This window comes from Ischnura elegans, chromosome 2 (genome assembly GCF_921293095.1).
Source record: "Ischnura elegans chromosome 2, ioIscEleg1.1, whole genome shotgun sequence".
NCBI classification, from domain to species: domain Eukaryota; kingdom Metazoa; phylum Arthropoda; class Insecta; order Odonata; family Coenagrionidae; genus Ischnura; species Ischnura elegans.
Genome location: NC_060247.1, coordinates 109,027,631 through 109,042,387, shown reverse-complemented (window position 1 = coordinate 109,042,387; position 14,757 = coordinate 109,027,631). Strand labels below are relative to the sequence as shown.

The window sequence follows — 14,757 nt, the reverse complement described above, 5'->3', positions numbered from 1 at the left end:
GATAAAATAACTCACGCGGCACCAGATCACCGAATCCGATGGTGGTCATGGTGACGAAGCAGAAGTAGAACCCCTCGAAGAAGGTCCACTGCTCCCACAGGGTGAAGATGGCCGCGCCCATGGCGAGGTAGGCCATGAGGCAGGCGACAGCGGCCAGGGCGCTGACGGAGCGCGCGGCGCGGCGCAGGAGGCGCGCGGGAGCCGAGGCGGGCGATGAGGTGGGCGAGGCGAGGCCCTCCCGGGCGCCGGCCAGCACCGCGGCGCAGCGCCGCACCCTCGCACCCACCTCGGCCACCGTGCTGGCGAACAGGCGGCCCAAGTCCGCGATCACAGTGAGCGTCAATGGGATGCCGATGAGGGCGAAGATGACGCAGAAGGCGCGACCCCAGAAGGTCACTGGCGCGATGTTTCCGTATCCTGTAAGGGAAGGACAGCAGCCTCACTTCATTATCCATTAAATACCTCAATATCTATTAAAACTTTAAATCCCGAGGTACTTCTGCAGTTTGTGTGAAACCCAGGATTTATAATTTGAAATAAAAGTAAAATCCAGTACCTTAAGAGGTAAGTATATTTGGGAGCTGCTAAATGGTGACACTTTCCATTTACAAAAAGACCAATTACCTAAAGAAACAGGATGCATAATTGCTGCCCGAGAAAAATTCGCGGAATATTTTTTCACGATATCAAACACGACAGCTAGGATCCCTGACAAGAAATATACATCCCGAGGTACACTTGTGCTTGGGCTTTAAAGTTTTTATAGCAGAGTCCTCTGGATTAATCAGCTTAGTAAAACCACTTGTCTGTTTTCACACACTTTTATTTAAACCGACCATGGTTTCGGAATCCTTGATAATGGCACGAGTTGTCGAAACCATGGTCGGTTTAAATACCTTGATAATGGCACGAGTTGCCGAAACCATGGTAGGTTTAAATAAAAGTGTGTGGAAACAGACAGGTGGTTTTACTAAGCCGAATATCAAAGTTTTGCACCGTATCATGCCTGACACTGTACCTTTTATCCTCTAGATTACATTGTATTAGTTACAAAGTAGTGTCGTCGAAGCCCATCATAGAAGCACATCACTGATGGCGAGGTTTTGGCGAGGAGAAAGTACTTGTGAATGACTTGACGTTCGAAACGCATCGTACGTTTTTATATTAATCTGCGGAAAAATTGCCATATCTCTTTTTTAATTACATGAAGGTGTTGTTCCACAACATCTCGCATGCCTCAGTTAATTTAATTGAAATGTTACTATTTTGTTACTATTTCAAAAATTAACTTTAATTTTTAACAATTTAAACGTTTCATACATTTATTTTAGCAGTAGTAAGACTACTTGGTAACTTTCCCAACTATGGTGCACACCGATCGCCACGCGTCTTTCCCTAACGAGGAATTATCGGCATTCGCGGTCGTCCCTCACGCGAGACTGGGAGCTCTCTACGCGGGCGAAAAGACTGCCCTCGTCGGAGACAGATTTACACTTTAGACAGCATAAACATCATTAATTTACGCCCAGATGCGTGGAATGGGTCCAACTTCCGAAGAGTTGCTGTTCGACGAACGCAGCACCCGATTATTCCGTCGGGCGAAAAGGCAATCTTTTCCGCGGATTCCTAAAGGGTTAAACGCATCAAACACGCAAGAGCCATTAATTTATCCTGAGCTCAACTCCCGGAGGTATGGCGTTGGCTTCTCTATTTCTGCAGCAGTTAAAGTAGTCTTAATAGCCACCTAAAATTGTGCGGAAGCAGCCAACCTATCTCACGTTGTTTCTTAAAGCGTTTAAGTTGTATATATGCAAATAATGCGTAGAGTGAAAGGCTACGATAGACAGGGGAAAACAAACACTTTAAACATGGTCCTTTGTGGCATGATGCTCTAGATTTTAGTAATCCCTACACTCAAGCTGCACTCAGAAAGTGAAATCAAATCCAAATAAGCATCACCAGACACATGAAATTTTTAAAATTATTTTCACATCCTTGAGAGTTTATTAAGTTGAATGAGCATATTTGATTGTAATTCTGTTAGATAGATTATTTTCAGCTTACACGATAGAATTTATTATGTACTAATTTCAAAGCAATCGGCACTATCCAGCTAACCACTCTACGGATTGGATAAAGTTACTTCAGAAAGCACTATAGTAAATTACATGAAAAATTAACGTAAATTCTCTATCGGAATGTGTGACATCGTAATAAAGGTAATGATGATCAACTATAGCAATCTCAAAAAATTCATTAAAATTTCTCGAAGAGACGAAAGAGTACCTCGGTGAACAATTTGTGCAAAAAATATTTGAAAAATTACTTTCAATGGCCTTAAACTTCTGGATAAAACGCAGGCGCTGTCCTGTCTGCATCTATGTGGAAAAAAAGGATTTTTTCCACTAAAGAAGTATTTTGTAGACTATATTGGAATGAAAGCGCATGACCGCCAATTAATATATTATGGCAATTTTTGGATTTGAGTATGATTAGGAATGAGAACAATATAAAGTCAGTCGAATAATAAATTGAAAAAATAATATGTTCAAATGAAATATTAGAAAAAATTCCATTCATATTCACTATCATAATTTTCACATGCAATGTTCAATATTTATACCTCTTCATTTTGCAATGAACTCGTTCCTCCTCATCAAATGTGAATGTCTTGCTCTATATTTACTATTATGAGGTCATTTTTCATATCTTTCAGTGCCACGCACAAGGGTACGTAAGCTCTTCTCTTAGGAAGCTTTTAACGAGAGAGGAATGGAAATTTTTCTAGAGCCCCCAACCCGCGTGTGGTCAGAAATGAAACGAGTGGTCCATCGCCTGCCAGCCAGCTGGACATGCCCTATTCCGAATGCCAAAACAGCAGAACTTTTTAGAAATACCGCGCCGCCCGGAAATAATCCCCATATCTCAAAATCACACGAGGTATCCTCGGCTCCGTCTTCGGTGCGGACGGAAAGTTTCATCGTGGAGTCAATAATAATTCTCCGACGTCGGGTGCGTCAGTCTGGGTGGCAGTGAATCACTCGCGGCTCCACGGCTCCGAGAACAGTTTATCTCGCTTTCATCTCTTGGCGGTCTCGATCCGGAGAACCTATAGAACCAACATGCTTCCGCCGCTATTCCCCCACCGATAAATTCCTGGTACAAGGTCACTCGAGGCATAAATCGGGAAACATTGAAGTGGTTTCCATTAGAGCCGTTTTACGTTATTGAAAATATTCTTTTAAATGAAGTGAAATACACATCGGAGAATATTCTATATTTAAGAGCATTGCATCATCATCATCATCACTAGTCAACAATTCAAAGATTGGTTTGACGTAGGTCTCCAATCAATTCTCTTATCAGCTTATTCTTTCACACCTACATATTTATTCTCTATCATATCCTTCTATACCTGTTCCATATATATTTAATTCGAGGTCTTCCTCCTCCGTTCTTGACATCTACGTTTCCTTCGTCGATTTCCTTCATCAGGCCATCATGTCTCAAGGTATGACCTATTGAAGAGTTTTCTGTATTGGAAAATGTTGAAGTTGAGTTGTATTGAAGATTCTGCATTATAACTTCCCGATTCCCGCCGTTATTCCATAAAATGCGAGAATAAGTTTATTTTTAGTTTTTGCAGCATACCTCACAAAGGCTGCTTTTTTTACAAAATGGCTGTGGAGTTTTCATTTTGTGTTTTGATTCTCTTATTGCGCTTTAAATCTGATGCGATAGAGGTAGTTGATGGGCTTTGTCAATTTGACGCGGAATGAAACTTCTATAAGTATCAGTTTATACTACAGGCACCAAAATAGGCTTTTTAAATGAATTTCTCATAGTTAAAATATTGGCGATTGAAGGTTGAAGGAACTTGCAACTTAAGATGCACGATGAAAAAAAATCAATTGCTATAACAAAAATAGCAAGATAGAAATCAATAAGGTATTTTATGGATTATGGTGGAAGAATTGTGTTAGCAGATGCGAGTATGTCGTGGAAAGGAAGGTTACGGCGTGGAATCCTCTCCTGCCACCATTGTTTATGGTGCTCGACAGAAGTGGCAGTCATTTATGTCCGTTGGACTGCCTCGTTAACATTTCAAGCGAAAGTTTATCCCGCGCTCTTCCTTTCATCTCCTTAGCTTCCTCTCGTCTACCGCGGAAGATTCTCGCGTCTAAACAGTGCACTCTTTATGACGCCTTAGACCGAAAAAAGACGTCATCAAAACTAGGAAGACGGCCGCCGATACGGCCGAACTATTCCGAAATCGCAGTAGGGTAGATTTCCGGGTTCCGTTCGCGTTGTTATTTCGATTGTGACGTTTCACCTTCTGTGCTGTAGGCGACCTCAGACCAGGCTGAAGCGGAGAAAAACGATTTTTCCTAAGAGTAATCAGAGAAGCGGCCGAGATAACCAGAAGGCCATACAATATGAATCGGGAATACGGCTACACCCTTTCCAGCAATTGGACCTCAGAAAGACCTCCACTCCCTCCCAATGCTCAGCGAATGGGGGACCAATCAGCAGTGGATGAGGAGCAAGGGTGGGCCCTTAAAGGTGCGTGTACATTGTAGAGATTTTAGCTGGAGTTGCTCAAGCAAGAGAAGGCTACCAGAAAAGTCTACAATGTAAACATCTCTGAGAGCACTCTATATAGCTCGAGCGACTCTCAGCTCTAGTGGGAGAGCTACTCTCACGCTATAGAAGAAGTGTGAACAAAAAGGTAGAGTGTCTCGCAAGACTGCTCTCGCTCTACCAAGGTTGCCATGCAGAGTATTTTTCTCGCGAGAGGAAATCAATCCTTTCTGCAAGAATTGGACGAAAACCGGGAAAAACAGACCTCTGATTCAATTCAGCCGTTCAAAATTTATGCAGAAGAATGATCTGGCTCTTTCCCGCAGTCTCAGTTGAAAGAAATGCTCTCGAATCGCTCTCACCGCGTGAGTTGCCTGATTACTGTAGACGTTTCGACCGACGACTTGCTGGTCTTCATCAGGAATACTGCGAGTCGCTCGTCGAAACGTCTATAGTAAAGGAGAAACTCACCCGGAGGAAAGCCCGAAAGCATTTCATTCAGCTACCCAGAACTTTGGGATACCGCGAGTAAGGAATTTCGGGATTGGCACAAAGAATAAAAACCACTGAAGGAGACTGCAGAAAATTTGCAAATGGGGGAGAGAGGAGAGCGTCGATAGCAGTCTCGCGAGAGTAAATTTCGTGTCAGTGTGTAGTCTTTAGACTAAGTCTCGCCAGATCTGCCCTACGAAATACGAAAATGTATTGACATGGACAAGTGAAAATACGAGTAAATTAATCACTTTGATTGGAAGTATTGTCATGGCAATTAAATTATTTCTAACGTAAGCACATTTCTTCAAAGACTACATATTGCCATCAGGAGAAAAGTCTTTGCCGAGGGAGGGGAGGAGGTGGAGGGGAAGTCTCTAGTACGTGGTTCGAGCCGTACCTCAACGGAGCCGCGGTGCGGGGTAGCGCCCTGGGGGGTGGATTGCATTACGACGGACGATATCTCGTAAACGCTTAAAGATAGGTCAAAACAAACAGAAAACCGGCCCAAAAGATCTTTACTCTTACGTTTTACATAGAAATAGCACTTTTTTGGCCCCAAAAATCTCAATTGAGGGTCCTCAGTACTTAGGGCCCTTGGGGCACGGGTTGCCGTTATTTTAAAGAAACCAAATTTTAACACATGAATATAAACCTCATATGTATCATTTTGAGACTAGGAAAGCATAACTTTTCTCAATTCTGAAAAATAGGGGCCGGCCTAATGTACAGTCTCTACTTGAGCAGTCTAACTCTAGCGAGATTTTGCTCTACAGCGTAAATGTACCTTAAAGGATACAACGCACCAGGGCCAGGAACCAAGTAGTTCAACTCATGCGTCACGTCATCCTGGGGAGGAGTGTGGAGAGGAAGGAACAAAAGGAAAGAAGCGCCGTCGCGATAGGGAGCCCGCCGACGCCTTCGGGGTGAGGATAGGACCAATCAGCAATGAGCGCGCGTCATTCTCAGTCTGGCGTCATCAGAAACTTATTCCGACATCGAATATGACAAGGCGCCATTTGATCAAGGGCGAATATCAAATAGTCCATCGGGTCAAATATTTTAATTCTTCGGAACAGGCAAATGCAACGAGTTGAATGATCTCACTTTAGGGTCATCAGCACACTTGATTTTCATTTGAGCTATTTCCATCCTTTAATGCTTCGGTGAAGGGGATGCGTTGATATATGTGTTTGACAGTTATTACACTCGGTTACGGCCTCCCAGAATAATCACCCATCACCCTCGTCCCAAGTGCAGTAGATAGACAAATAGCTTTCTCGTAAATTTCCTGGGCCGCCATATAACCAACACGTGGTGCTCAGCTATTGTGTTATGTTATTGTGCTTGTAATATAGGCTTTCAGATACAATGTCGTAGTGGAAGCAATTCAAACCCTTCTTGCATGAGAATTATTCAAGGCAAAGCTCGTTTTACACGGTGCATATACTTGCAAATCAGGTGCACGAAGGGTAACGCATTTCAAATTCGTACATGTAAAGCAGTGAATTGCCAGAACACATGCGAGACTGAACGCTAGATTAAAAAATAGTCCCCGTTCTAATTTCCTTCATACATTCACACAATTGCACGCCGGATTGATAATAAGCGCATCTCTGAACTGTGCCATTACATTCCCCGAGAATAACAGCCTTAAGAGGTGTTTTTTAAACATTTGAGGAGCAAACCCACAAATTTCTCACCGTGTTAATGATAAAGAAAGTAAGTAGTAAAGTTAGATTGATTTTGTGTCGTATGTAACTCACGCTCGGTAATCAGACGCTCCTTATCTTTGACGATCTTGTGCCAACCAGCAAGTGTGAACTACTTCGCAACTGCGGACAAGGTCAAGTGCATAAAAAAACGCTAAGTCATCAGATTTGGTAGAGTTACGGTGGATGATGCAGGAACAGGATGCTTTTGAAATCCCGTGTGATTAACGAGATCCTTTAATTACTAAGTCCGTGTTAGATGCATAAACAGATGAGCTAAATTTGAATCATTGATCTCGCAATAATAGAAGCCACAAAAAATTGAATTTTGTAAATTGCTTTTCTTTGTCTCATGATTCAACCTTTCACTAGTTATTTAAATCGTTAAAACGACATTTAAGCATGTATTTTTTCGCCATTAGCAGTTTTAAATTTCAATATTTTATCAATCCGTAATCAACTGTGTGTGCGTCCTACTTAAAAGAAGATATATATGTTTGGAATGGAATAGCAAAGTAAGTAAAAACATTCTAAATAAGACTACGCTATGACTGTATAGAAAAAGTGTAATAGCTGTCGGTGAAGAGTAATGTTACATTTTTATAAAATTTTTTGCAAGGGATGGTCCTAAGGAATCTGGGATCTTACAAAAAATATAGGTACACGATTGCACGTATGGCTTACATAGGAAAGGAATATGTACACAGCTGAAACTTGATTATGTTGTATGGAAATTACATGAATTCTGGAAATGTATTCATTGTTCTTCGATTATCCCGAATATTTCATTTAAGATGGAATTCGATAAATTAAAGATGTTTTTGATTGAATTACGTGATTTTTCACTATTATGATATTTTACTATAATTTTACCTGTTCTAATTCATTTATCATATGCATCATTACACGTGCCCCGTGAACCCCCCCCCCCCCCCTGGTTCCGCCTATGACAATAAATAATGCAGTAAGGTGAATATAGGTGACCCTTAGTTATACCTGAATAGGGGCTACCATCATTTCTTAAAGCAGCGGCTGGTGATGATTTATAAACATCAGAAAAAACATAATAGTACAAAAAATATTGATAAAAAGAAATTGTGTGTGCTGTACAAGATTGTAATAGAGAACATAAAATTCAAGAATAAGAAAAATAACAATACAAATACAAAATAAACCATGAATTCAAAGAAGAATAGAGATTTTTATAGAAAAACTTGTAGAAATAATAACTGTTAACAATTAAAATACAAAATTAAATTATCAAGTCAATTATCAAATAACAAATTATAATTTTCAAGATTAAGTACATTTGCAGCTAACAAATTTTCTTAGAACGATTACGTGATTAGGAACTCGAAGCCAATAATATTGTGCCATTCATCGAGAATGATATAGAATCATCCATCAGGGGCGCAGCTAGGAATTTAGGCTTGGGGGGTTTCAGCCGCAACTAATATGCACTTACAACAACTTTATTACAATTTTTCAATATTTTCACATACGAATAACACGTTTCTAAAAAAAATAGGACGAATGGGAGGCCCATTACGGGAACACAAAATATCGTGCCTCCTGTCTGGCCTTTTCGGGTCAACCTTTAAAGCGAAACTTCAACATTTCTCCTCCGTGTTCCTTTGGGTCGACTTAAGATGAGGTCTCATCGGAGGTTTCTGTGGGGAAGAGCCATCTGGAGAAGATTTCATTGGGTCGAAGGGAGGGGGGCAGAGATTGGAAGAGGGCCCTTGGATCTTGAGAGGTAAAATTGGTGGAAAGAAAACTACGCATTTTTTTTATTTCACAGCATCTGTGCTTTTCAAGGCGAAGAAAACATTTTGGGTAACGCCTTGTCTCAAGGTCAGAGGGAATAATGGATCATAATTAAAATCTCTCTATGTAGGCAAAGGCTGATTTTATTTTTTGAACACACACATCGATCGATGGAATGCAAGATATCTTTTCATAGCGAGAATTAAGGCATCCAAAAGCCCATTTATACCTGCAAGAAATGTTTCTTTTTAAAACTGGCAGATAGGGGGGAAAATTTTCACTGCTGCTCAAAACTATCATACAATATAAATAATGGATTGCTTCAATAATTTATCTAATTTATCATAAATGATTTTTAAAACGACAAAGTTAATCCGGCAAAATTAAAGTAAGATACCAGCATAGTGAAATATCACATGATTAATAAAATTAATAGAATAATCATTAATTCGTTAAATTTTAATTACAAATGCTATATTGGGGATACTCGCTGAAAAATGAACAAATTGCGAGTATGCATACAATTATAGTACATACAATCAAGTTTCAATTATGCATTTCAGTTCCTATGTTAGCCATAAAACGAAAAGAATACGGCTTCACTGTTTCGGATTAGAACCGAATTTCAGCCTCATGTACGAAAGAACTTCTATGTTAGAAATGTTATAAATATCATTTTTAGTAATTATAACATTTTTGTTAAAAATATTTATTCACAGCCACGGGCGACGCTGAATGAATGTCTTGAATGAATGAATGAAAGTCCTATTAAAGAAAAGCCATATCCTCTTGCGGATACTATAACAACAAGGGCTTTCAAAATAGGGCAAGAATAGGAACATTTGTGAAAAAAGAGTAAATCAAAGGAGGAAAATATAAAAAAAATAGTATTCTGAAAACAAAAAATTTTAATTTCGTCGCGAGTCTATGTCGCCGACTCATGGCCCAATAAAGCGGCATGCTGTCCCAATTAAGCGGATAATAATCTAGGATATTCCTCTATTGGGTTCTGTTCTTCAAGATCTGCCCCAATTAAGCGGCTGCCCCAAGTAACCGGTGGACCCATTAAATGGAATCTACTGTACTTGGTGTATTTCATTTCACGGTTTACTTCTTTTTTATGTTATACTCAGCTCGGGATTTTACCCATCATTAATATTGTAAATTGTTTGAGGATAAAATCGCTCCTCTGAACAGATACTTCGGTCGCAAGGAATAAAATAATGCTACAATATGCGATTTGAAATATTTTAAACAATCTTAATTGGGGATTTATATTTTCCCTTTGGTCACATGACTCTTTTTCGTGAATTTTTCTATTAAAATACGAATATTTTATGCTGATAAGGATATGCTCATTGCTTAAAAAAACAAAATATCACTCAACAGGAGGAGTATATGTGTTGTATTGCGTCTTCTGGAAGTTACCTTTTGTCTCACATATCTAGCAGAACACATCTTTCAACACAACAGGAAGAAGAGACGATGATCCATAACAAAGGGAGAAGTGCTCAAAATCATACCGAGCTTTACATTTAAAAATATTTTTCACGAAGTTTTTTTAAACAAAGTTTTCTTTTCTTTCAGTTCGGGGCCTTTTCCTGATAGTTCTACAAGCCATCACCATGCCACCGGGAAATATCACGATTCTTCCCTTTTCTTAGCAAACTTATAAGCCAAGAAAATATTTGGGTCAAACTTTCCGAAGTTTCTTCCATGTTCCAGAACTTCCTCGATGGTTTTGAAGATAACTTCAAAAGCATAGACGAGAGGAATTTTCCAAGATGGTAAATCATAAGCATAAGTTTCACTGGAAATATCTGATTGTTCTGATACATTCCCCATCAGCACGTGATACATAAAGTTTGGAGATTTATTTCACATTGAATTTGGACTAACGTGAGATAGCACGTAAAACCAAGATCATATTGAACAAAGGGCATAATTTCAGATGAAAACGGAGTTGAGGAACAGTTATATACCATTTAAAAACACACCTTGGCGTCATGATTCGAAAGGTATTGTTTAGTTCGTGTAAAAGCAAGATAAAAAACGAAATTTTTTTTTTCAGTTTTGCTTTCAATGTGTTTCTTACCATTCCAAAATGAGCCGGAACGACATTCTTAGGAAATTATAAAACGAAAAAATGTTTTATTCTCGTTAATTTAAATGTAACTACGCAGTCGCTGGATAAGAAACCTAAGGTTACAGGAAAGTAACGACTTTTGTTTTGCTTCGTATTGATTCGGAAGCTTACACATTTTCTTATGGTTTAAAACTTCTGTTATGAAAATGAATTGTGGCTAAAGCTTTCTATCTCACTTTAAATATGTAATCATAACATTCTAACAGTATTTTGCTGTATTGATTTAACAGAAAAAATTTTGGTCGAGATTGGCATATTATGGTAAAACGCCTGTTTGACGTATGATCCAAAGGAAAAACAACCCTTCCGTGAATTAAAGTAAGCAATAGAACTAGGAACTCAAAAATCTAAAATCTGGATAAATAAAAGCTAAAATATGTCACAAAACAACAATCTTATCTATCGTAACCAACGTGGTTGCAGTTAATACCTTCTCATTCCAAGGCAGCAGTTTCCTAATTTGGAATTTTTTCCCGCAAAACATGTAATAAGTAAATTGAGTAGAAAACATATAAAATAAAATGTTTTTCTTAGTTTCGATGACTAGGAATTATTCCTTTAAAGTCCTTTACACGTAAAGAAGCTTATAGGGAACAGCTACCCTCTTCCAACGTCTTACAGTTCACATGATGAACCAAGCAATTGCTTTTACACCATTTTTAGTAGACTTCCTTTCGCAAATCGCAGTGCTTTTAATAACTAGAAAAAAAAAAGAAGTCAGTAGGCCATATATTGCCTCACGTTAAATCCCAGTACTTACAGAAAATGCGGAATCTTATGCTCGCAGCCGAGACGAGTGCAACGCGGTGGCCGAGTACCTACTGGAACTGGCAGTGGCTTGGTGCAGTGATCCGCTTTTTTTCTAATATTTTGCATAATACTGTTTGTAATTTCGAGGATTAGCATTGAAAATCTATAAATTTAATAGATAAAATCATCATGTATAAAATTTTCGGTTAAAACCTCTAATTGTACCTTATTTCCCCGTGAAACTCAAAACAATTTGTCCATGGGCGACGAGAGTGGCGACTTTTGTAAACCCATTTCAATGCGCGGTGGGTGACAACACATTTGGAGGCCGACTTGAAGATATTCTTTGGTAATATTCGTAGACATAAGGTCTAATATAAATATAAGCTGCCTTTCTGCAGAACGATCATCCTCTTCCTCCATTTACATTTCGCATAATCGGCCACGAAAAACCTCTTTATACCTCTCCACCCAACAGAGTTCCTACTACATATTCCGGTGCTTTCAATAGCTAGAAGGAGAAAAAAAAGAAGAAGCGAGCCGGCCGTAAATTGCCTCACGTCGGAGCCCAGTGCTTGCAGCGAACTTTTTCCTTTCTTCTGCTTGCCACCGAGACGAGTGCAAGGAGACGTCCGCGTCAATGCGGGGATTTAACGCGCTCTCGGAGTTAAGTGAACCACGGACGAGGATTCTCAGTAAACCCTTTTACGTCCGCCCCCTCCAATCAATTGAACCGGAGAAAATCTTCCCACAGACAGCGCAAGACATCGCCGCCGCATGGCTGACGGGAAGCGAGCAATAACCGACGCATATACCCACGTCTCCTGAATTTTTGCTCAGTTCCGAGCTTGTGGAACATTAAGCGATGCTGCGGTGCTCTGGTGACCTCGTTATCGTTGGACGATAGGCGAGTACTCTCCATTAATGCCAAAATATGATTCATTATCCTGTCATCGTATTAAATTAGTGCGTGGGAAGGTGACTAGAGCTGCTGCTGAGATCTGCTGAGCTATATATTGTATTTTTAAAATGGAGACAAATTCTCTTGATTGCTTTACTAAGTAAATATTTATTTGAGTAAATTAATTGGGCTTTCACAAGTGGTGGGTCCAAGGTGCATGGAGAGCATGCAAAGAGTTTTAAACACACAAAATCTAAGAGATAAAAGATGCAAAATGAGGGCAGTAACAATTTATCGTTCCATTGTCAAATTTATTCTATAAATGCACACGCGCCAAAAACTTTTTCAGCGCAGTTCACTGGGAAACAAGTGTATAACTCCAATAAAAACACAAAGTTGTCACAAAAATGATGAAAAACTCATCACTCAGGACACAATTCTAGGTACTTATCTATTCCACATTGCCTACAGTAACAGGAAGTTCACCCTGTCCCACAAATTTGTCCGCATGCTCCTATGGATATCATTTGAAAATATATTTGTTAAAATTTTTACTCAAATGAAAATAATTTAATCATTCTTTAAAATGAATATCTGTGTCAATATTCTGGAATCATCTTCGGGTAAAAAGTTGAAAAAATTAGCTGCATGATATAATTTAAAATTAAATTTTCTTTTTCTTTAATGATGGAATGTAGCGACGGTGTAATTTTAAAGTCATTCAATGGTGAAAGTAAAAGTTGAAGATCTCTCTTCATTTAGTCCTCAACAATATTATACCGCGCCATGAATGAACTGATGAAACTGGATGAACAGCAGAAATAAGGACCAAATTAGTCTCAAACTAAAGTGTGCTCCTAAATTAAAATAGAATGCATAGATTTTTCTAAACACTGTGCCCCATGGAGCATTCTGCTTAAACGGAAAAAGATGCTATTTGGTTTGAAAAACAAATAAATTTGATTTGCTGAATATAACCGACCATACCATGGAAAAAGTGAAGACTGGCCCCAGGACAGCTCACCCTTTAAGCGATGCCTACTGCACGTTTTAACTATAAAAGAGTCTAAAACCCTCCTCTCACTACCGACTTCTCGCACCAAAAGACGTTATCTTTATAATATTTCCCCAGATACAAAAAAGGTATTTTAATGGAAATAATAATTTTAATGAAATGTAGCGAAGGCTTAATTTTAAAGTTAGTAAATGCTCAAAGTAAAATTTAAAAATCTCTCTTTATTTAGTCTTCAACAATTTCCTTTCCAATTACAATTCGCTATTTTTCCATATATACCTTTACCAATTGCCATTTCCCACATCTCTTGCCCTTATTTCTTACTCCCACATGTATTGGCACATCCATATGCAATATTTATACAGTCTCCTTGCTCTTCATCTTTGCCTCCTATGTCTTATTAGAGGATAAAAATACTAATATGAAAATATTTATTGAATTTCATTTCAGAAAATGCAACGATTCTTGAAAAACATTTACTATGCTTCTGTTACAACCATAGGAAAAAATTCTAATTTAGTATTGATGTCTTAAAAAAATAACTATCAGCACAAGAGAAATCAATTCAGGTTTACTGACATGAGATTAAGCAAATGGAAAAATTAACAATGATAAGAGCTCTGGACAGATATAAATTTGGTGATATGTATTCTTCTGTAATCAATCCTACTCGAAATCTAGTATAAGTGAATCTAGTCACAAAAGCGTGAATAATAGGAATGTACATAACTCAGCACAATTCTAGTTGAAGAGGTTAATTATTTATAACCACCTCAATGTCACCTTTCAAAAGGTTGGATGTGCCCAGTGTATTGGATACACGCAGTATTAAATGGCTTTTAATGAAGATCAACTTGATGAGAATTTGGAAGCTCTCCCCTTGATGATGGAACGAGAATTAGTCACAAAGGTAAGCAATGAAAAATTATAGATGAACTCAGTTTCCAAAGCAAAAATGAAGCGCCTACTTTCTTTCTGATAATAAAAGTGGACTCCAAAAAAGTGGCCTTCATAATAATTAGTGATAACTTCAGTCTTCAGAGGCTGTTTTGTATTTCTACAAAGATATGTTTTCGATTTTTACTAATTTTATTTCATAAAACAGTTGAATATGTCTCTTGTCTCATGTATGATTTGGATTGCATAAATGTATACATAAATAAAACTCATTTATAACCTTAATCTTACTTACAATTTTTACCTTTTCCATTATTCAAATGTCGTAAATAGTGACAGTAGTGCAATTTGTAACATTAATAATAAATATCTTTGATAATATTAAATATAAAATATTTTTAAAATATCCATCTAAAGTGGAAGCCAATTACACATGCTCATTTGGAGTACTTGCTTGTTAAATTAGTGTACCTTCTATCACATACACGTTGTAATA

The 14,757-nt window shown here is 38.4% G+C and overlaps 1 protein-coding gene across 1 annotated transcript in view; it reads right to left on the bottom strand.

Moving 5' to 3' along the window:
• Nucleotides 1-14,757, bottom strand: part of LOC124154333 (TWiK family of potassium channels protein 7-like) — a 93,057-nt gene that overhangs the window by 3,425 nt on the left and 74,875 nt on the right. The window contains exon 3 of the mRNA XM_046528004.1: nt 16-417. Within this exon, the coding sequence (XP_046383960.1) occupies nt 16-417 (402 nt within the window). The remainder of the gene's footprint in view (nt 1-15; nt 418-14,757) is intronic.